At 41.7% G+C, this 21447-nt stretch overlaps 2 protein-coding genes across 7 annotated transcripts in view; one reads left to right on the top strand and one right to left on the bottom strand.

The window, feature by feature from the left end:
• Positions 1 to 374: 374 nt before the first annotated feature.
• Positions 375 to 1843, bottom strand: LOC6609804 (glutathione S-transferase 1). Its single transcript, XM_002034422.2, has 3 exons — positions 1746 to 1843; positions 1558 to 1666; positions 375 to 1139 (listed from the first exon to the last, which is right to left on the bottom strand). Exons 2-3 carry the CDS (start codon positions 1653 to 1655, stop codon positions 560 to 562), a joined length of 678 nt encoding a protein of 225 aa, XP_002034458.1. The 5' UTR covers positions 1656 to 1666; positions 1746 to 1843; the 3' UTR covers positions 375 to 559.
• Positions 1844 to 7304: 5461 nt separating this feature from the next.
• LOC6621890 (NACHT domain- and WD repeat-containing protein 1) overlaps positions 7305 to 21447 on the top strand; it is a 33658-nt gene continuing 19515 nt past the window's right edge. For 4 of the 6 annotated variants that reach the window (XR_004361375.1, XR_004361374.1, XR_004361373.1 and 1 more), the window contains exons 1-2: positions 7306 to 8559; positions 20837 to 21383. Coding sequence is in view for 3 of the 6 variants with exons in the window: in XM_032715338.1 (XP_032571229.1) it covers positions 21189 to 21383 (195 nt within the window). In the remaining 3 variants the exon portion in view is untranslated. Of the gene's footprint in view, positions 8560 to 20836; positions 21384 to 21447 lie in introns of all 6 variants that reach the window. The other 2 variants (XM_032715337.1, XM_032715339.1) reach the window with 2 other exon arrangements.

Below are 21447 nucleotides of genomic sequence, written 5' to 3'. Positions count from 1 at the left end.
ATAACGAGAACCGCCGCCAAACACCGACAAGTCAAACAAACAACAACAACAATGGCCAGGAGCCGAGCGGACAGGAAAAACTTTCTGGCTTGAATTTCACACACACACAGTTCAGGTTACTGGTTGCCTTCGCCATCGCGGCCTTTCCCATTTTCCCCATAAAAAAGTTTTGCCATTACTTTTCGACCAGCTGCACATAACTGTCGCTCTCGCATTCGCTGTCCTTGTCTCCGGTTCTAGTCCTGTCTCACCTTCCAACAAAGCACCCACCCACACCCACAGTATCACATCTCCTATTATTGTTTGCTGTTCCGGCCTTGATTCATCGTCCTGGCTGCTGTCTAATGAAACTCATGTTTTTATTACTCGCCGTATTGATTGATTGTTTGAGATGGATTTATGGCATCAAAAGTTCTTAAATCGGAAATTTTTCTTTTATGTGCTAAATTAAAGCTTAAGATTTTTAGACCAGAACTCAAGCAAAATAAACAAAGACCATTATAATTTCGAATAAAAACCCATTATATTAAAATATATATCTTCCTCGAAGCCATTTCGATTACTTCTGCTGTCGCTCGGCCAGAAGTACCTTGACCAGTCCCACCAACATATCCAGACCTTCCTGGTTGTTTTTCTGGTAGTATGGAAGGGCCTGAATGCGCTTGACCCACTGCACCAGGCGCGGGAACTGATCCGGCTCGATGGGCGCAAAAGCCTCGGCCGTGGACACCGATGCGATGCAGCTGAGATCGGCGATGGTCAGCTTGTCGCCCACCAAGTAATCTCCTCCAGCCAGGCAGTACTCCAAGCCATCGTAGGCCTTCTGAAGGTAGGCCACTCGATCGGTGGGCACCTCGCCAGCTCCGAAGTAGATCACCGGCTCGACGATGAAACGGATTCGCGGGAATAGATGACCGCAATCGTAGTACAAACGGGCATCCACCAGGCGGCGCTTCTCCGCATCCTTTGGGTACAGGGAGTCATCGCCCTCCGGTGCGTACTTATCTGCCAGATAGCTGCAGATAATGTGCGAATCGCTCACGATGGTGCCGTTATCATCGAGCACGGGGATCGTGTGCTGCGCATTCAACTTGAGGAATTCGGCGGACTTGTGCTCTCCGGCCTTTACGTTGACCAGTCTGGAAAGAGATGGCAGAAGAGAACGTGAGCGAGATAGCGGAGGAACGAGAGTACAGGTGCTGAGAGAGCAGAGAGTCGTTTAGCCATTAGTTTGTCAAAACAACAACTAATGCTTCAACCATTTCATGATCAGCTTTCAAATTTACTAAGCTATTCGTTATCTTTCTTTCAATTAAATCATAACTAACGAAAATTTTATTAAATATGACTGGTCCCATTAGTTGACAGTATAATCTTACCATCTGCTATCCTAGCTAAGTACCTTAATGTTTAATTATTAAATAATAAATGGCCAGCATATTAAACGCGGGGCTATCAAGACCCCACTGCTCAAGTGGAGGGTTAATGAAGAGAGTGGTCGTGGGGGAGACCGGTTTATCAGCTAGTGCGATGGAGGGGGGAACAACTACAACTTACCGCAAGTCCAACTCCAAACCGAGGGCGGCGGCCGTCAGCAGAACAGCACGACAGGGGGGACTACGGGGAGCGTAATAGAGGATGGGTTTGGCCGACATAGTACAGGCAGCTAAAATAGATTGGTTAATTACTTATTTGTGTGACCAATAAACTAATACAAAACACAAATATTTTGCCACTTCATTTACTTTCTCGTTGAACTAAAATGCAACCGGCTTAGCTGAGGTTAAAAAAGCAACTGAAATATTAAAGAGAGACAAACAAGTTGATTGTTGACGTTGTCGAAGCTCTCACAAAGCTCATCATCGAGTTGTTCAAAGCTCTCAAAAGAGTGGCGCTCTTTATATGATCTTGTCATCCAAGCTTTACCCTGAGAAAAAGCTTACATACTTTAAAAGAGACTGTCGTTTACATTAAAGTATCCTAACTATTGCTGTTAATTAACCATAACTAACGTAGAGATCATAGGAATCATAAAGGAACTTTAGGTATATAGATTCCAGAAAAATGTAAAAATTTCCTGTTATTTTTTCCACTATCTGAGTATATATTTTTTATTGATTATTGAGTATATTGATTGACTATAAATTATATATAAGAAAGCCCTTCAAACTCCAATCGAATGAGCATCTTTTTTCGGGCCAATTGAAAAGGTGACTAACTAAGCGGATTCGGAGCCCCCACTGACAGCCCTTTTGCAAGGTGAACAAAATTAAATTTTTAAGCGGATTTCGGAATTAGTTAATGGTTCAGGCCAGAGGGTTTTCCATTCAGGCATTCACTTTGCTCGACTGCAGGAGCTGTTTGTACATAAAGTGAATATAATTGGATTTCTGATGCTCGGCATCAGGTAGATAGAGACATTAATGTGGCATGCAGGGGGACAAAAACGTCGATAATGGTTCGTTTTGGCCTTTGCCCCATCGAACTCGAACTAAGAACTGAAAGTGCCGCTCACGTCGAATGCCTTTAAATATTTGGTCACGGGCGAGGGATGCCACACCGAAATGAGAAAAATGTTTGCCCAGGTATGCGGGCAGGTGGCGTCCCCCATTTTCCGCCCGTCTAAGCCCCAGCGCCAGGCCACACCCCCTCGTTTTCCAGCTTTTCCCGTTCGAAGACAAATTTGTGAAAGCAATTTGCAGTTATTAAAGCTTTTAGTGGGATCAAAAGCAAGCTGGCTGCTTCCTTCGACCTCCTTCGAGTACAAGGCATTAAATTTAATTTGGTAATTGAATAATTTCTGTGACAAACACGAATTCAGGCGCAGAGCCTCAGAAGTTTTTCGGCTGCCTCGAGGCGATGGGGCAAACTATGTACAAAGATATGTATGTATGTACGTGTGTATGTCCCGTGGGTCCTGAAAGCATTAACTAATTGATTGCCACTTGACGAGTGACATTTATCTTCATAACTTGGTTTTTTTTTCGGCCCGTTCTGGGTGCTTAATTGAAATCACAACCAGGACTATCTAGCAGATGCTCTTTCACTGCTCTGTGCATGAAATTAATGGTAATAGGATAGCCGGGACTCGGATGTGGAGACGGACTAGAGAGCAACGCCCACCACGTGGTGGTGCCACTGAGTCAGCTGTTCGAGTGCAAAATCCAGTGTAATTAATGATCCTTTGACGCTTGGGAAGAGTGTCCTGGCATCCCGATATCCTTTCACTGCCTTCCATAAATATTACTTAATTCACATCCAGCCTTGGCATTTATAACAATTAAATTGTGGGGACTACTCGGCTAATTGTCCCTCTAAAACCAAAAATGAACGACTGGGAGTATCCATGGCATCCTTATAGAAAGTTAAATACACGAGAGTGTGTGTGTTTCTGCCCCGAATCAGATAAGCACAATGAAGATGTCGAAATGCCTTGAATCCTGCAGCTTTTGTCTCTTTTTCCAATCTGCTTTTTATTGGAACTGCGAACAGAGGATTTTCTGCGTCTGAGGGTAGACAGTCCAATGACTAGGCATATTAATCGCCGCTCAAATTAAAAGTGACATCCCATTATTTAGATATAGATATGAATCCGGAACGGCAGACAAGTCAAATGAAGGGCAGTCCTTTGTAAAAAAAAACCGAAATCGATGGTTGTCGATGACAATGGCTATCAAACTGAATAAAGAGAAGGACGAGAAGAGGTCCTGCTGCTGTCCCTGCAAATTAAGTGACGCATTTCTTGAAATTCAAATTGTCTCTGTGATTTACAAGATATTTGCCACATTAACTTTATGCGCAACAATTATTGATTTGCGAATGGTAAAATGAACATTATAAATTCCTAAATATACACATATTTACAACTTTTTCGGATAACGTATTTAAGCCATTTTAAAGCCAGTTCTTTAAAATCGAAAAATATGGCGTCTAAATTGGGTTTTCATTTTACAACTACGGGAAAGCGATTACATACATGTGCGGCTTCGATGACCTGGGGATATGTTTTCGATCCTGACCCCCTCGTCCATCAATGCCAGTCGATGTGCTCCTTTGACCTTCTGCCCGCTGACACTATCGGATTCAGGACTTAAAACTCAGGACTCAGAACCCGTAAGCCAGTCGAAAGCATCTCTTTTTGCATCTCTCGGATGCGACAGGATGCCTAGCAGGCTAAGGACTTTTATTTGTTTGATCCGTCTGTGTTTATCAGCGAAATCCACTTGCTAGTCGTTAAATTTATTGAACTTTATTGAATTGTAAGAATACGAGTATAAATAAAACGTAGAACATGGGAAAAGTACGGCATGGAAGTAGAATAAAAGAAAACACCAACTTCGATTGCAGGATATTACAGAGTGCGGCAAATCTACATCCCCAATCGATGAATGATGGAGGGGCATTTTCCATGGCCATATGTGTGTGTGTGTGGTTGTTGGGTTAGTGGGTGAGTGGGTGGTGGTTGGGGAATTGCGGCCATTCGCGCTTTTACGACCCACCTGAATGAATGGATTTTTAGGGCTTTTCGAATATGTATTTTAATGGAGCCGGTGGCTCGTTGTTCTTGCTTTTCTAAACAAAAGCATTGGCAATTTTATTGGGTTTATTTTTTGCGCCAGTGTTTACTTTGGGCTAAAGCACTCGAAGCTGCTGTTGGCACTTTCTGCCTTGTTGCCATTGATGGATTAGCGCTGTAAGCCAAACAGGTGGTAGGCGGAGCCCATTTATTTTTTCTTTTTTTGGGCCATGTATTCAGCGCCCATTTCATCACTTTTTCTAAGCCTTTTGGCCATTCAATGCATCAACAGAGTGACAGGCAGAGATGCTGTATCACTGTTTTATGGTCATACACACGGATGTGCGTACAGGAAAAACGTATCAACAGATGCGGTCGAAATATGTATTTTTTTTCTCGACCTTACCATTCGGGACACAATTTTGCAATCGAAATAAATGTCATACCAGCACTCTGAGTTAAGCTGAACGCGAAATTTTCACTTTAAATTTATGAGCAGCACATTTTTAATTTGAAACCGTAGCCTTAAGCCCAATGTGCCCAATTTAATGCCATTAAATAAACCAGCTTGCTCCCACTGAATTCAGCATCAGAGCTCATCATCATCCTCTTAGCCATTCAGGATCTGCTTAATCCCATTAGCACTTTCAAAACAATTCAATGCGAAAAGCTTTTCAATTGGCAGCAGCAAAACTGGAATTTCGTTGGTAGTTTGACAGTCAGCTAACCAGTTTGCACTTTGGCCAAAATTTGCTGTGGCTTAGCTAAAATAAATGTTTGCAAACGCTCACAATGTGGGTAACTGGTACAGGTTAGCATAGACTAAAAACTAAAAATTGATTTTTTCTCATTTTTGCGAATGGATTATCTGGACATTTTATTTTATTGCGTTGAATTGGGTTTTATTTATGTGCCGTGGCGGGAGTGTTTAGATTTATGAGTCGTTAAGCAGATGGAGGTGTTTCGTGCCTTGGCCAGCAGCTCTGGCCCAGACCCTTTTGCCATAAATCCTCAAAAGGCTGCCGGGCCACGTGTGGCCTGTTATCTAATGCGTACATGGCCAGTAATTAACGAGGCAAATATGTACTAATTGCGTATACGCGTCGTGGGCCACCACAAACAGAAAATGCTAATTAAGACGTAGAGTCGGCGTGCACTTGATAAATCAATTAATTTATGCAACATCATCGGGGGGAGCCAGTGCATTAGCCCAAGGATCGCAGGAGTCCGTGGAGCAGCAATAGCCAGCAACACAATGCGCCGCAGGACCTCTAAACACATCCATTTAATTACATCCCACGGTGGCACGAACCCATCCGCCCGCCTCGTGGCGTCTCTCGTGAAAAGAGCACGCAGCTTGATCCACAGCAGGGTGCAGGCTTATTAACTATAGAAATTGATTTTGTCCAGGGTCCAGAGAGCAGCCATTTCGGCAGACCCGGACCCCGGGGACCATCATGCTTAAGCTAATGCCCCAGGGCATCCGTGACAACCCGTTGGCTGACTAATCGCACTTAATTTGCAGCAGACGGTACACCCGACACCTGAGCTCCAATGCTTTAAGGTCCTGCGAAAACAAAAGTTCATTGCCCTTCCGCGGCGCAGCTTCTCCGCGATAATAAAGACCTTTATGTAAATGTCTATATAATGTCGTGAAAAAGGCAATTCGTTAACAGAACTATTTGATTACAGTTGGAGCACCATTTAATGAAGTGTATCCTTTGACGACCCATAAATCCAAGACGTCTTAGTCGATGATGCTAAGGAGCTCTTAAGCTGCTACACTTGAATCACCTAACATACTTAATATTTCGAACTAAGCTTTATTAAAAACATGATAAAAGTAATGTCATCTATTTCAAGTTGATAACAATCCATTCTGTAAACAAGACTCCATTCCAAATGAAATACTATCAGATAAGTATAAACTAATTCCACAACACTAACAGTCTAGGGCAGTAACGAAGAGATAACTATTCCATTGTTAGCCGGAATGGTTGGCTAGAATGGTCATGGGCAATAACAAAGCTATGCCCGCAATTCTTAAATGGAATTGACACCTCGTCGGGCGCCAAAGAGGCTCAAGACGCTGGCGAGCGGTGGGCGGTGGATTCTTGGGCACATCGTGAAATGAAGTGGAAGTGGAACCCGAGCCGCTGGCTCCAAAAGCTCACCGCATTCGACGGCTCCTCCGGTTTCTGCCTGGGAATCGAGAATCCGAAAAAGCGAACAGTCGTCGAGCAGATTGGGCACTGGCAACCGAATGTGGATCTGAATCCGAATGCGAGCCGCACTAAGCTAAAATCCCATTGAACAGTGTGGCAATGACAACACGGGGTAGCAGCAACATGCCTCGTGGGTGTTTTATTGTTTATCTTATCTGGCCGCCAGTTTTGGCCAGAAGCAGATGGCCTAAGGCCAAAAAGTGTTTACACTTTATATCGGTCGATATTAATTGGTCGAAAAGTGCCGGCATTTCGAGGTGTGCGAGTGTGTGCAAAAGTGCACTCATCTCGCGCGACGAGGCAACACGATTAATGGCTGGGGCAACATTCAGACGTGTTGCCAAACAGCCGGCAACATGGAAGCCTTCTTTGAGCCACAAGTGTTTCGGCCCACTCCCCTCGTTTTCGGCCTGATTTCGAGGAAAACAAAGCAACAGCCAGCCCCATGAGCTTGTGCTCCTTGCCTTGCTCACTCTCTGTGTACCATTTCCATAGTGTTTCTGGGCCGAAAGCTTTCGGCTTTTCCGAGCTGCTCCGCCGCTCAGTTCCTCGTCGAAGTTGAAAGCGTTTGGTGCTCGCAGCGGAAAACCGAACCTGGCGGCACCGAAACAAATATTTAGAAAAAAAATGAATAAATAAGGAAAAGCTGGGGAAAACTTTGAAAACGGGCGCGCGAACAAGTGAGCAGCGGCGGCAGAATCAAAATCAGCAGCCGAAGTGAAGTGTAAATAAGTGAAATACCCAGCACACACAGATACACACGCACACAGACACCGGAGTTTGGGGCCTGGCATTAGAACGGCATGGGGTAGTTGTTTATATTTATACCCAGCGATTCCAGTTTACCCCAGCTTCCCCCCGCAGCAGGTGCGACATTCCTTTGATTATAGACGTTGCCTAAACGGCATTGCATTTCACGACCTGCGTAACTATGTTCGCTTACTAGCCTTAAATGGAGTGTATCTAAATATACATACTAAGAAGTAGATTATTAAATCGGCTCTTAAAGGATTTTGTGATTAAAAGATCTCCCTTTTCGGCCATCAAAGATGCAGCATTTCCCCATTTAAATATATGGTCTAAATGGGCAATGCGATTTCCGACCCATTTCTCGGTTCGGCACCCTTTTGCATTTATCAATGTCTCCGTCCGGGTTCCCTCAGCTTGACTGAGATTGATATGGGAACAATGCAGCCCGATAAAAGGGGCTACAGAAAATAAAAACCAATTAAACCAACCACTCGGAAAGTTAGACCGGCCAGCAAAGAACCCTTAAAATTGCAGCGCGCAAATTTTAATTGGAAAAACTTGCCTAATTGAAGTTTAACAAAAAAAGCGACTGGGCACGGGCTGGGGCAATGCAAATCCTGTCTGGGACAGCACAAACTTCGTTCTAATTTTCAATTAAATGAAGACAAAACGAGGCAAAAAAAAATAAGGAAAGGAATTGTGCCAAGTGCAATGACCACAGCTGGATCCCGAGCCGCAGGACCTGTTCATTGTTCATTGTTGGCTTCCGCCTGTGCGGATTCCGAGGGCGTTTTAGCATTTGACACATCTTTCCGTATCTGAAAACAATTAAAATATGCATAAAATGTAAATGAGAGATGCCCAACTAAAACGCCAGGACCAAAGTCAAACGCCAAGTGTCCTTTCTAGTCCACAACGATTCCGTTTCTGTTTATCGAATTTATAGCACGTCAAGCGGAAAGCACAGTGCAAATGAAAAAGTGAAAATAATTTGTGAATAAATCAGTTGGTAGAAACAATGATGGACTAACGGATTTTTGCCGGACCTTGCGTGAAATTTGGCAGAAGGTAAGAGAACCGCAAGTCGGCCGCAATTCCACTCACATTTAAGCCGCAATTCGATATCAATAAACGCACTCAGGCCGAAATTCTCGAGAGTCTTGTTTATTTGGCCGACGGTAATTAGTTTCTTCTCTTTTTGAGCCACCAATCCAGCCTTCACCACATCGACCCAAACTGTTTGGTCTGGCAGCCCATGCGGCGTATGCGTAATATTAAGATAATTGAATGGGCCATGACAAACATGGAAAATGGAAATGAAAATGTTTCATTTTTTTGTTTTTATTTTTTTTTTTTTTGGTTTCTTCTTCTCCGTCTCTGCTTCCGTCATTCGGCCATCATAAAGCATTTTCCGACCTGGCTTGTTATATCCTTTCATTGCCTTTCATGTCGAAAATGGCCAATAAAAATGTTTACGACGCACGCACACACTCAGGTAAATTCTTGGAAAAATTGCCCGAAGAAGCGTTGAATACTTATTAAAAAATTACCCAAAATTCGTGAGTACATAAGCATTCATGTATGGGCATGTAAAACTCTTAACGATTCGCCAAGTTCATTATTTAGCATTTTCATAAAGAGTTTAATGTCTGATAATTCAGCGAAACCATCGTGGCTTACACGAAAGCCATATGTGCTTATTAAATGATATGTCCAATAAGATACGGCTTTTGGCATCCAGCAGAACATTCGTTTACTTCTAATTAAAGGTCTTGGCAGAAAGTTGATGAGGGTAAATTGGCAAGTAATTAATCGATATTTCATTTAGTAGTAAACCCAGGCAAGATACCGTACATAATATAAATTAAGCAACAGACATAACTTTGTAGCATGAATTCATAAGCGAGCGTTTAATTTAGACAGACCGTTAAAGCATTTTGACTTTTGCCGCCGGTTAAATAAAGTCTCTTGAAAGCGTTTTTCTTTCATTTTTGTTTATCAGTAAGTTAGTGCTTTACTAGAAGCAATCGAGCTAAATAAATAGGGGCCAAATGCTCCAGCAAAATGTCAAAATCAAGTAGCCAGCAAGAAAAGAGACAAACTTTTGGTTGGCCAAAAGAGTTTTCTACCAAAAACACATAATCATTATAACACTCTAATAATCGACTTAACAAGGAGCTCAGTTTGCCGTTTAAATTCTCCAAGCTTAAGAAAGTGAATTAGCACCATACCCGAAATGATATACTTTATTCATGGCGTATGCGTAATTCGCTTTTCGCTGACGCTGTCTCTCTGAGCTCTATATAAACATTAAAACTTTGTTTATATTCGCTGCAGAAAATCGTATGTACGTATATCCCAAAATACAGCACGCTCACAATATTCGAAACACATACATAAAACTCGAAAGCGAACAAAAACAGTGAATTGCAAAAGAACGGCGGCAACAAACAAATGCAGAATGCCTTTGCATGTTTCGGACCGATTTTAATGGCTCTCAAATTTTATATTTATTGAAACTATAAAAAGTTTATGGGCGAGTGCCGTTGCTTTTGCTTTTGCACTTGACCGAAACCATGTCCATTTCCACGGTTCGGGAAAATCTTATTTGGGTCGAGCCAAATCCGATAGCGATCGCCAGACTTGAGTAATGCCCGTAGGTCAATTTTACAACCAGTTTAATACGTCCGCCCAAGCAATCCATATGTCCGTAAATATATTAATTTGTTCCAGACTTGCCACCTTTTTTATTGCATCCGTTTCGTTCTTTGTTGTGCGAATGGGCCGCGAGAGATATTGTGAGTGGTAGTGTAAACATTTGGGGGAAAATAGAAATCGGGCAAATGTAGTTCAAGTCAATTTCGCTACTTGCCAAAAATGAAAACGATCTAGACAGAAAGACATAGAGTTATAAACTGACAAGAACGAATTTGAAAAGAATCGTGAGAATTATGAGCAATATTTTTGGAACCATATGTACTTTAGCTTATGTCAGATTATTTAAACTGGAAAATACATTCTCTGTTCCAAGCCACGTGTACCAAATGAAAATTAGTTATTTATGTGTCTGGTTTTACGAAAAAACAAATGGTTTTAGGGCGTTAGAGTGGGTGTGGCAACATGGGCCATCAAATTTGCGCCGCGTCTTTGTCTCTAGAATCTGTATGCTGAATCTTCTATCTTTTATAGCTCCTGAGATCTCGACGTTCATACGGACAGACGGCTATTGATCCTGATCAAGAATATATATACTTTATATACGCGTAAACGCTTTCTTCTGCCTGTCACATACTTTTCATCGAATCTAGTATACCCTTATAATCTACGAGTAACGGATATAATAAATTCTCTCATTGGTAATTCTTTTTACAACGGATCTAATTAAATTGTGCCAAAAGTGGTAACTTTATCGTCAAGTTGAAGCATTAAATGACATTCCCAGCTAAATTAATCAGCGACCTTTTTATTTTTTCGTGGCAGGTTCAATTAGGTAAAGTGCGGTTTGTTTTTGCAGCCGCTTTACCTTTGCCAACACGGCGTATGAGTAACGCGCGTGTAGAACATTTATCTGCCGAACACACTTTAGATGCAAAGTGAGCGCTTAAAACTTTAACCGAATGTGCTGGGTGCGCCGTCCGCAGGAATGAAGGACAGAGGACGAGTGTCCTGTCCTTCAGTTGAAGCTGGCAGGATAACCGTCATGACTGGAGGGTAAAGTGCTATAAATCAGCACTCGAACCACTTAATAAGCACGACGCACCCACACACACACATATATCTTCTCCCCTGAAAATGCTCACACTTGATCCTGGCTTTTACAAAATGTTTTTCGCGGAGGGCAGCGAAAAGCAGCAGCCGTTATACAAAAAAAACGAATAAGTTGATTGGAATAGAATTATTAACCAATTCCGACAGCTAGAGTTGCAAAAGCATCCAGAAAAATTAATTAAAAATATTTTCTAATTGCACTTGAAATTCAAGTTTTAATTGAATGGAAACGCAGCTCACTTTAAATATTATTTAGGTCAGTTGTGCCCACAACTTTGAATTTTTTTCTTTTAAAACTAAGCCCATATATTTGCAAAGAAACGAATGAAGTGCAGAATTTCTACACTGAACTATTCGGCTTTTAAGCTTAAATAGAAGTCATACCACTTTAAGTAAAATTATTGTGAAAATTGCTAAGAACAATAGTATTTTTCTCTCTGCATAGAATGGAGGATCCTCCTCAGCTGACGGATGAAATTTTCATGGGCGTGGCAGCGAAATGTTTTCGTCACGCGCTTTAATTGCCTCGCCCGCCTAGCCAGCACTTGTGGGCGGAATGCGGTAGGCGTGGCTGGGCCGCCTTTTCTCTGTTTTGATTTTGCGCTTGCAGAATACATATTCTACTTTTTTTTTGCCTTCCCATCTGTTTAGCATAAAGCAATCGTGAATTAGCCATAATTTGTTTCCAACTTCGTGTGTGTGTGTGTGTTTGTGTGCTGTGCTTATCGCCGTCAAAATAAAAGCTCATTAATGCGGCATTCGGAAGATTTTAAATATTTGCCCAACGTTTTGTTATTACCATTTTCCAGACGACGTCGCTGCCTGTCCCGCCCCCCGTCCACACCCCACCTTTTTAAATGGTCGTTGTATTATGGCCAAGTGCTCGTGGATGAGCGACCATGTGTTTGCATGTGTGTCTGTTTGTTTTGCGGGTGTCTGTGGGTTCCTCGATTTTAATTAAATATGAAATGCGCTCGGGGATTCGCCGGTCTCCGCTGGGTACAGCTGGAAATGGATACACAAAAATCAAATAAATAAACTAGCTAACACTTTACATAGAATTGCCGATGCTCTGCAGAATAGTTTTCAGTTATCAAGTAACTAGGGCGTAACTAGATAAACTGGTCTTAACGTGAAATCATTAATTCAGTTAAACTTATAATGATGAAATAAAAGTCAATCATTTAAGTCACGAAATATAATACATATGCAACAATATGTTTCCAACTATTATAATTTTTAGAGAAGAGAAGAATTTAAAAGCCAAACAACATTGCAGTTTTGTATTTGTGTTATGCCTAAATAAATATAAAAGAACTTTCAAATAACTTATATATATACACATAAAGATAGTTTTTAATTATATGTATTCGCCAGATGCATTTCGTTGAAATGCTCTCTATAAAAGGCTTTAAAGTGTCACACCCGTTATGTATGTAGGTATGTCACTTCCGTTTCCGTCTCGCTTCCTTTGCCCCAATTTCCGATGCATCCGTAAACTTAGAACGAAGTGAAACGAGGAAGCCGACAAAGCTAGATGAGTATGAGAAGTTGTCATCGGGGCATTAGTCATTTCCCCATCTGGCCCGCATACCCCATTGATTCCATTTCAAGGAAAACTTGGCTGGAATAGCTGGTTTAAACAGTTTGGCAGTTCCAATCAGGCTTAGTCACGCTGTCTGAAACTATTTTCTGTCGATCGAGTAGAGAGCAATTGTCAGAGAGCTTTTCCATAAGTTATATGTGGAAATCGTCTTTGCGGAAGGCAAATGATGGGAAAACTTATGGAAAACAAATCAAAACATGCAAATGAAATCCGTCAAACATTTGTACGAGCTATGTTTACAATTTCTTTAAACAACCAATTGTGAGCTGATTTTATATCATATTCTACACAAATTCCAATAATTATTTCATTATTATTTTGTTTACATATACTTGCATCCTTCTCAATATTGTGTTACTACCTTCAGCAAAAGTATTTTTAAATCCATTTGCGTATTCCTTAAGCAACTATTAAATTACAAGGGCGTACGAATGTACAGCAGTTTTTCCTTGTAAAAAAAAATATTATTTATATACTTGTGTTAAAACTTTGCGTGCTCAACTGCACTGAGTGTGTGAAAATGGAAAATGCAACTCATAAACAAGAGCTGTTGCATGCGTTTTTGACGTGGCATCCATTTGCAGCACCGCTGTCGCCTTTTGGCCGCCGGTGGTTGCTGTTGGCCAACGCAATCTGCACCACTTGTTTATGGCCGTTTAATGAATGTTGGCACTTGGCGTGCACCAGCCATATCCCAAGCAGCGGGCAGCTGGAGACTGGACCCAGAACCACGACTCTATATGGCCGCAACAATGCTGTCCAAAGGGTCCGGCCAACGAAATGAAACGCAACGAAGCCAAACGAGCCGGGAAAGCCTTGGGAAAAGCCTCCGGAAAAACCAATTTGCTGCTGAGCGGCCTTAGACCGCAGAATGGGCGTGTTTTTTCTCGTCTTTTAGGCCAACAACTTCTGCACTATGCATGCAAATCTGCTGGCAACGTAACGTGTCGGCAACAAAACATGACAATCCCTCTTGGAATTACATTTTAAAAGTGCATGACCTATTTAACAACAAGATTGTTCATCAAAATATATTTGTTTTTTTAATTTTTAAGGTACAATTCCATGTTTGTATCTGGGTAGTTTATTATCATAAGAAGTTGTTATAAGAACTTTATAAGTCATGAAAATATTTTTACCAAATAATTCAAAGTTTGCTTTTGGTAAAAGTCCAGAAACTTTTCACCCAACTTACCCTTTCTTTGAGTGTAGAATTGAGGGCACAAGAATTTACTTTTTCTTGGCATACAACTTTTTTTTTTACATTTTATGGGCAGTAAGGCCGTATGGCGTCGAGTGTGCTTCCTTTTCAACCTAACTCCCTTCAGCTAACAAAATAAACATAGAGTTTAAATGGAAATGAAAATTAAAATTTTCCCGGCGCCAACAAAGTTTCGCTGCCTTAATTTGGCTAATGAAAAGCGCATAATGTTGTCTCAATACCGCGATATTCACTGTACCGCAAAAGTGGATAATTGAGTGGCGGGTAAAGTTTTTCAACTCAAAAAGCCACAATCGATGTACCTACATATACAGCCAACGCGTTTTCCTGTTCAAATTTGTCAGTGCCAGTAATTTGAAATGAAAACGTGGCAAATCAATAATTTTGAATTATCCATTCGGGCTGGCCCGCTTTTTCCGGTTTTCTGTCTGCTGGTGGCCTAATTGGAGCACACGCACACATTCCCATGAAAATGATTTGTGATTTGTGATTTCTGGCGATAAGTGGGTGAGTGCTCGCTGGGGAATTGAAATGGATGGGGGCATTGGAGCCGTACACATCACGACATAAACGTAGCACGCATCATTAACTTGAAAGCTGCTTATCATATTTGCTTAATGTACAATTACGCGTTGTATTTCAGTGGCAGACAACCCCAAAAATTTACACAATATAAAGGCACTCGCAAAAATGCCAGGAATTTCAAACTACAAATGCTAGATATTTTCGTTCCAATTAAAGAACTTTATCATTGAATTCTTAGTAACCGCATTAGTTATCTGGTTGACTTTGTGGAGAAATGCTTTGTATGTAGCTTTACATTTAACAATTACTGATTTCTCTATAATAGGAGTATTGTTTAAAAGGGCTTTAAGAATTTCAGTTGTTTTGTTCCTTTGAAAACAGATTATTATACTGTCGAAATACCAGTTATTTGCTATCGTTTAAATTTAGTCTGATTTTCTTTTCTATTCTAATTCTTCACATGACTTGTGTTTCATTGAAGCAAACTGCTTTGCTTTTTCTAATGCATTTTAACATAGATTACAAATATTTCTTGCACATTTAGCACATTTCTAATGTACAGCTACTAAGTTAAATTGTATGACTCAAAACAAATCAAATATATGAACTCCCTATCAGTTTGATTGAGTTATATTCGTTTTTTTCAGCACCAAAAACGACTTTAACTTCATGTAAAAAATAATATTTAGCTTGGCTTTATAAGATTGTTTAACTATTCACTCAAGGAATAACATCAAATAGTACTAGTATTCCAGAGCCCTCTTCAAAGTACACGGTACACCTGACACCTGCCACTCTTTTCGAGTTTCCCATCAGTCGCATTGTGATTTCCCTGGGCCTTACATAAAGACTTGAATGGCCTCAAAGTAAATCCTTAAATAATTAAATACGAAATGGCGGGCAAGGATTTTCACCTCCTTGCACGCCCGATCACAGGCGAAATTCTTGCCATAATAATAATGTGTAAATAGAATCAAAATTGTTGACTCGGGCAGGACAAAGTTTGCTGAAATCGAAAGGGGAGAACGAGAGCCATTTGTGCAAAATGTTAAGACTACAATAAGTTAACGCACACACGCAGGCCAATACACCAGCCGAACAGAAAGACAGACATAAAAAAAGGAAATTCATTGACATGAAATTCGGGGAGCATTTTACGTGACAATGCCATGAAATCGAATTTGCCAAGCGACCGGAAATGCGCACAGCCTTGTGTATGAGTGTGTGTGTGTGTGAATGTGGGTGTTATGAGTGTGGGTGAGTGTGTTTAAGCGCGAGTCCTGCAGACAGACAAAGGGGCGGAGACCCAAAAGGCGGCGGGGCTGCCACTGCCGTCGACATGTCTTCTGATTTATGCCGCACTTTCCATAAGTTTTTCATGTTTTAGGCCGACTCGCTACCCTAGATTTGCCTGCGCCCGCTCAATGTATTCAGCCATGAATTGCGTGAGCTGCCTGTGCAAGCTTATTTACTTTTGACAGTCATGCTGGCGGTGCTGGTGGCTCTGCCAGTCTCTCGATAAATCTGGCTACTTTTTCGTGGAAACCCCGAAACTGTTGCATATTTCATGAGGCTGTATTCCCGCTATATATTTCTTGATTGCCTAACAAAGGCATCACCAAGCCAATTACCTAATATCACCTGCTAAGGCATGACAAGAAACAGATATTAAATTCTGCTTAAATCGGTTGAAGTTGCATTTATATGAAAACCCACTTCATATGATTGTAGAAAAATACTTTGTCATGATAAGTTGTTCAACTTCTTTAAGTAAATATTTCGAGTTCTATTGTAAGATATCCTATCGACTTAAAGCCACAATTTTCATCCTGAGATAGCTATATTTTTGGTTCTGTGGCTGCCAGCCCTGTTACCACAAGCGAAAGTAAAAGGGCTGAGGGCGGTGGCAGTCGAAGACAAAGGCGCAAAAGAGACGACAAGTGGGCTAAGAATGAAAGACACACTTGGAATTGTTTTTGCATTTCTTTTCCGCGCTCCCCTTCTTCCCGTCGCTTTGCTACCTGCTCGGCATAAATAAAATGCGGGCCCGGCAGCAGCTGCCTTTGAATTTTCGATGACCTTCAGGTAAGCAGAGCACAAAATTGTCAAAGAATATGGCTGAAAATTAAAGGCCTCGGGCGAATGGAGCACAATTGGTTCTGGATCGTCAAGTCCCGGATTTGAAAAGGGTTTCGAGTCAAGGGCCATCGAAGCCCCCCGCCAACCACCACAATTGACTTCATCGAGTGCCGGGATGAGACCACAGTGAGCACAGTGAGGCCCTGGCCATCCAAGTACAGGATGTGCACTCGTATTCCCTTCATAAATCAAAGCTCGATTCATGCAAATTGCTTGCTCGCTGCCAAATGCGTTCATTCACGTAGTTGATTACAGGAAACTGGCCAGAATCGAGCGTTGCCAATTTGGTGCCGATTGGGAGCTGGGACAACATTTAAGACCCGAAATTGCTCAATTTTCTTACTGGACCAAGCACAAAAAAAAAAATCTGGAAAAACAGAAGCGAACCAAATCAATTGTGCCCCGTCCAGGCTGAAATGCCGAAGCATTCGGCAAATGGCAGCTCATTTTGTATTTATCAAAGGCATCGATGGGGTGGTTGGGGTGTGGGGGTTGGGGGGTAGGGGGGGTTGTGGCAAAAGCCCACGTTTGACCTGATGGCGGCATAAACTTTTATTTCAATGAGAAATTCCATTGCACTGTGGTCCCTAGTCTAATTCTAAGTTTTAATAGAAAATCGTTCGGTTTTATTAGTAAGCACTTTAAAACTGAACAAGAAGCTTGCTTAAAACAACTTGGAAAAGTTACATTGTCTTAGCATTCTCAAACTTAGAGCATGTACAAATATTACTCATACGCACTGTGAGCTTGTGGTGAAATAACACTGTTTCCACTGTGCAGTATGCCAGACGCAGCTGTTTACTAAAAAAAATGAAACACACTCTATTTCTACAGACACACACACACACGCACGCATACTTGACTGCTTTCTCCCGCTTTCTCGCCACTTCCGCTGCACGAGACAAGCGAAAAGGAGAAGCAAATTCTGTGGCATACTTTTCGGCTGGGCTTCTCCTTGGCATACAAATGCAGGTAATAACGGCTGGGAAAACTTTCGGCTCGCTGGCATTTGCAAATGAATGGCGACTGTTCTAATTTTGGCATGCCCAGAATATTCGCCTGTTGTTATTTTCTCTTCTCTTAAATATTTATACAAAAAATGAGCAGCTAAGCGAGCTAACACACACATACCCACACACTGCATCGGATTTATTATTAATGCCCGCCCCCCTCAAACATACGTTTCAGTTGAGCCCATTCCGTGTTTGGTTACTTTTCCGAGTTTGCTGAATTTTGCTGACTTTGCCCAACTGTTTGCCCAAGGCCCATTCAGGATTTCCCATTCCTATTTTTCCCACTCCTGCCGCTCCTTCCGCTTTTGCTCCTGCCTGTTGCGGTCTCTCGCTTATTATCATTTATTTACTTATTTATGTCTAGCGCGTCAGTGCCAATATTTTATTTTTATTTTAGTTTGCGGACGCTGGGCCAGCTACTCATTCCATTGTGCAAATGGCCAGGGTTCAGAGGTCGGGGCTATTTGACCGCCAAGCTTGGGATCCATTAATAAAGTTGCCAAGCAAATATGGTCATATCCAGTCGAGATTGGCTCGATAACGCCTTTATTGAATTGTGACTGGCATCTGTTTTCACTGATGTGATTGGAGCTTAAATGTTTTCAATAAATATCTGTGAAACTTTCAGTAGAAAATAAATATTATAAATATAAATATTTATACAAGTGGAGATTAGTTAAATAGGGCTTGAAAAGATTTAAATATATAAAGCGTCGGTCTTCATAAATTTCTTAAGAATTTATTTAATTTGTTTTTACCTACAATTTTTTAAATAACTCCAAATAACAACACGTCATTGGTTCTTTCTTAAATGTGATGACTTAATAAGATTAAAGTGTACATTCATTTTACATACAAACTCAAACGCACAGTAATACCCAACATTCTCCCCTTGAACGCATTTCAATTGAATAGTAATAAGTCACCACACCTGTTTTATTAACAATTCAGTAACTCTTTCTGAACATTTTTATCAATTACATGGTGAATGCAAAAGGAATGCATATTGCAATGCCAGCAATACCAAGTTTTCTTCACTCTAGCAGGCGCTGAAAGGTTCTTCTTGCTTCTTAATATTTAACAGAATATCGATGGCATTGACAGCACGCTCTGGACACATTCCCCATTCAATGGAACCCCGTTGGCCCGCCCATACATTTGGCCCATCCAGTAATGGGGGCCATTTGACACCCACAGTGGCCACGTTGTCCAAGATACAACAGCCCAGTGGAGGAGTAATAGCACAGGCAGCACAAGGATAAATTGTGTTTGCCCATAGTCATTAATATCCTCCTCCCAAGCCAGCGATAAACGTTGAGTTCCACGCCCCCCAGAAATTTTGTTGTTTGACAGTTTTGACGAAACGCCAGCCTAAATCGTCGGAAATTGACTAATAATGGGGTTAATCGCCAATAACGATCATTTCTAGTCAAGGTAAATTGTCTGTTAACCATGAATTCGGGGAAACTAACTATTACGTGTATGCATTTGTTGAAATAAGGTGTAAGCCAAATAGTCGATACAATCCATGGGTTTAAGCCACCCATGATGGCTATCGAGTTAAGTTTAGAAATGTATAATGTTTATGAAATTCCAAAGTCCAAAGAAATCTAAGCTGGGCTATCAAAGTATTTGTGCCACAAATGATGTAAAATAATCCATGTGCACAGCATATTGCTCTTAATGCTTTAATGAGCTAGTGAATATTTAGTTGGAGAGCATGATTTAAGCTTGAAATTAATGGTTTTGTGATAAATTGCTAACTTAAACACTAACTTCGTTGTTATCAACCTTATCAGCAGGCAAATGAGTAATTTGGTCAGCATACCCTATCAAATATCCAATTATGGTCGTAAAAACTTTGCGTTAGCTTTATATACCGCTGTATCCACCGAAAATGCGTGACAATAATTGATGTTTGACAAGCATATTGTTTTCAATGGGTTCTCTACCTAACTGTGAAGACATAAAAATCCTAATAGTTAACTTTGTTGCTCGTAACGCTTTTAATGGCTAGCTTAGTTGGCACTTTCTAAATTGTGTCCTGATTAAAAGTAAACATGCTGTAGAACACTTTTTTGGGGCAAACATCTGATTGCCATAACACTGGCTTAACCATGGTCAGCTGAAATGGGTATTGCACTTGGCCAGGTCGTATAATTTTCACATCATTGGGAACGTTTTGACTTGCCTGGTGAGCGGGCAAGGTGCTCATTAAGCTTAATTCGCTGGGAATCAAATATTTAACAGATAAGCCAGATTGAGACGGTGAAACACGTGTGAGTGTGTGCTGCGAAGGCTGATTGAAACTGACACCCAAGGCACTTGCACCTCGCAATGGAGGAATATAAAACGGCAGGGCAGGGGAGGGGGGCGGTGCAGGAAACGCAGGACCACGCCATGTCCTGTCCTCCGCCGCTGTCCTAACGAGCAATTTAGCCAACTCATTGAAGCGGAATTAATGGCAATCGATTTTGTTTGGCGGTCGGCAGACAGCACCTTCTTCTAGGACGAAGGGAATGGGTCTTCATTAGTGGCAGGACGGCAGCAGGATTCCAGCAGGACTTGCCCCACCCGCCAGGCTCCCCTTTTCAAGTCCGTGTTCATCTTAAAGCCAGCATTGGGCGTGCTCAATTATTTTTAATCGTTTAAGGCATAGCTAAGGCACTTTGCGGTTGCACGGATTTCATAGCTTAAACATACCCTTTCCTTACAAACATAAATCAGTAAATCAGTATCAATAACTTAAGTGTGTTAACTTAACTAATACTTACGTATTTTACCTTCTTTAAACATACAATTTAGGGCAACATTTTCGCCCCTTCTTTCGAATGCCAAAATGTTTCAATCAACCAACAACTGAGTCAAACGCTAACACTTTCTGGCTTGTCCAACTTGTGCTTTCCCCTTTTTTGGCCACCAGTGTATATAGTGTGTATGGACTTATCCCTCGCTTGATCATGGGATGAATCTTTTCTTGTCTCGCTTGGCTTCGTTTTTTATTACGTGTCGGGTTATGCAAAAACTTTGCCATAAATACAATTTTTGCTCTTTTCAATTTGTATTTTCCAGCTGAATCGAGAAGGATAAACTTTTTGGCCCGCTATGCCCAGGAATTGTGCGGTGGCGAGGAGCGCGGCTGTTGATATAGATTCAGATTCTGATTCAGATACAGATACAGAACCAATTTTATTTCCCGCTCCCATTGAACATGTGCCAAAGCTGCGAGCTGCTCGAAGCTGACTCTGGTAAAACGGCGACGAGGACGACGATGCCACTTGATTTTGGTCAACTTAAATAAGCAGGCAAGGCGAGGCGAAGCGAGGCGCCACCACACCGCACCACCCACTCAATCACCGACACAGCCACGCGCAAAAGAAAAAACAAACAAATAAACTAGGCAAAAAGCAGCTCGCAACCGGAAATGGCCGCGCCCATCGACGAGAGTGTGCTGAATGCACTGAGGGGTGTGACCAGCGCCCACACACGCCTGCCCAAGCCGCTGCTCATCAAGATCTACGTGGCCAGCCTGAAGCAGGAGTTCAACCAGGAGCGCCGCATGCTCCTCGAACTGGTCGGTCCCGAGCTGCAGTCCCTCTACGATGACCGACAAATTGAGGTGGGTGCAAATTATATTATTAATGGTTTGTTTAAATTATCATTTAACTATTTCATTTATGAAA

This window comes from Drosophila sechellia, chromosome 2R, assembly GCF_004382195.2.
Source record: "Drosophila sechellia strain sech25 chromosome 2R, ASM438219v1, whole genome shotgun sequence".
Lineage (NCBI taxonomy): Eukaryota > Metazoa > Arthropoda > Insecta > Diptera > Drosophilidae > Drosophila > Drosophila sechellia.
This window is presented reverse-complemented; position numbering and strand designations above follow the sequence as displayed.

Bases quoted from the DNA above. Each gene is read 5' to 3' on its own strand.
- LOC6609804 (XM_002034422.2), bottom strand. From the start codon at position 1,655: ATGTCGGCCAAACCCATCCTCTATTACGCTCCCCGTAGTCCCCCCTGT. The intron at 1,140-1,557 runs GTAAGTTGTAGT...ATCTCTTTCCAG, and splicing joins GGTTTGGAGTTGGACTTGCG to ACTGGTCAACGTAAAGGCCG.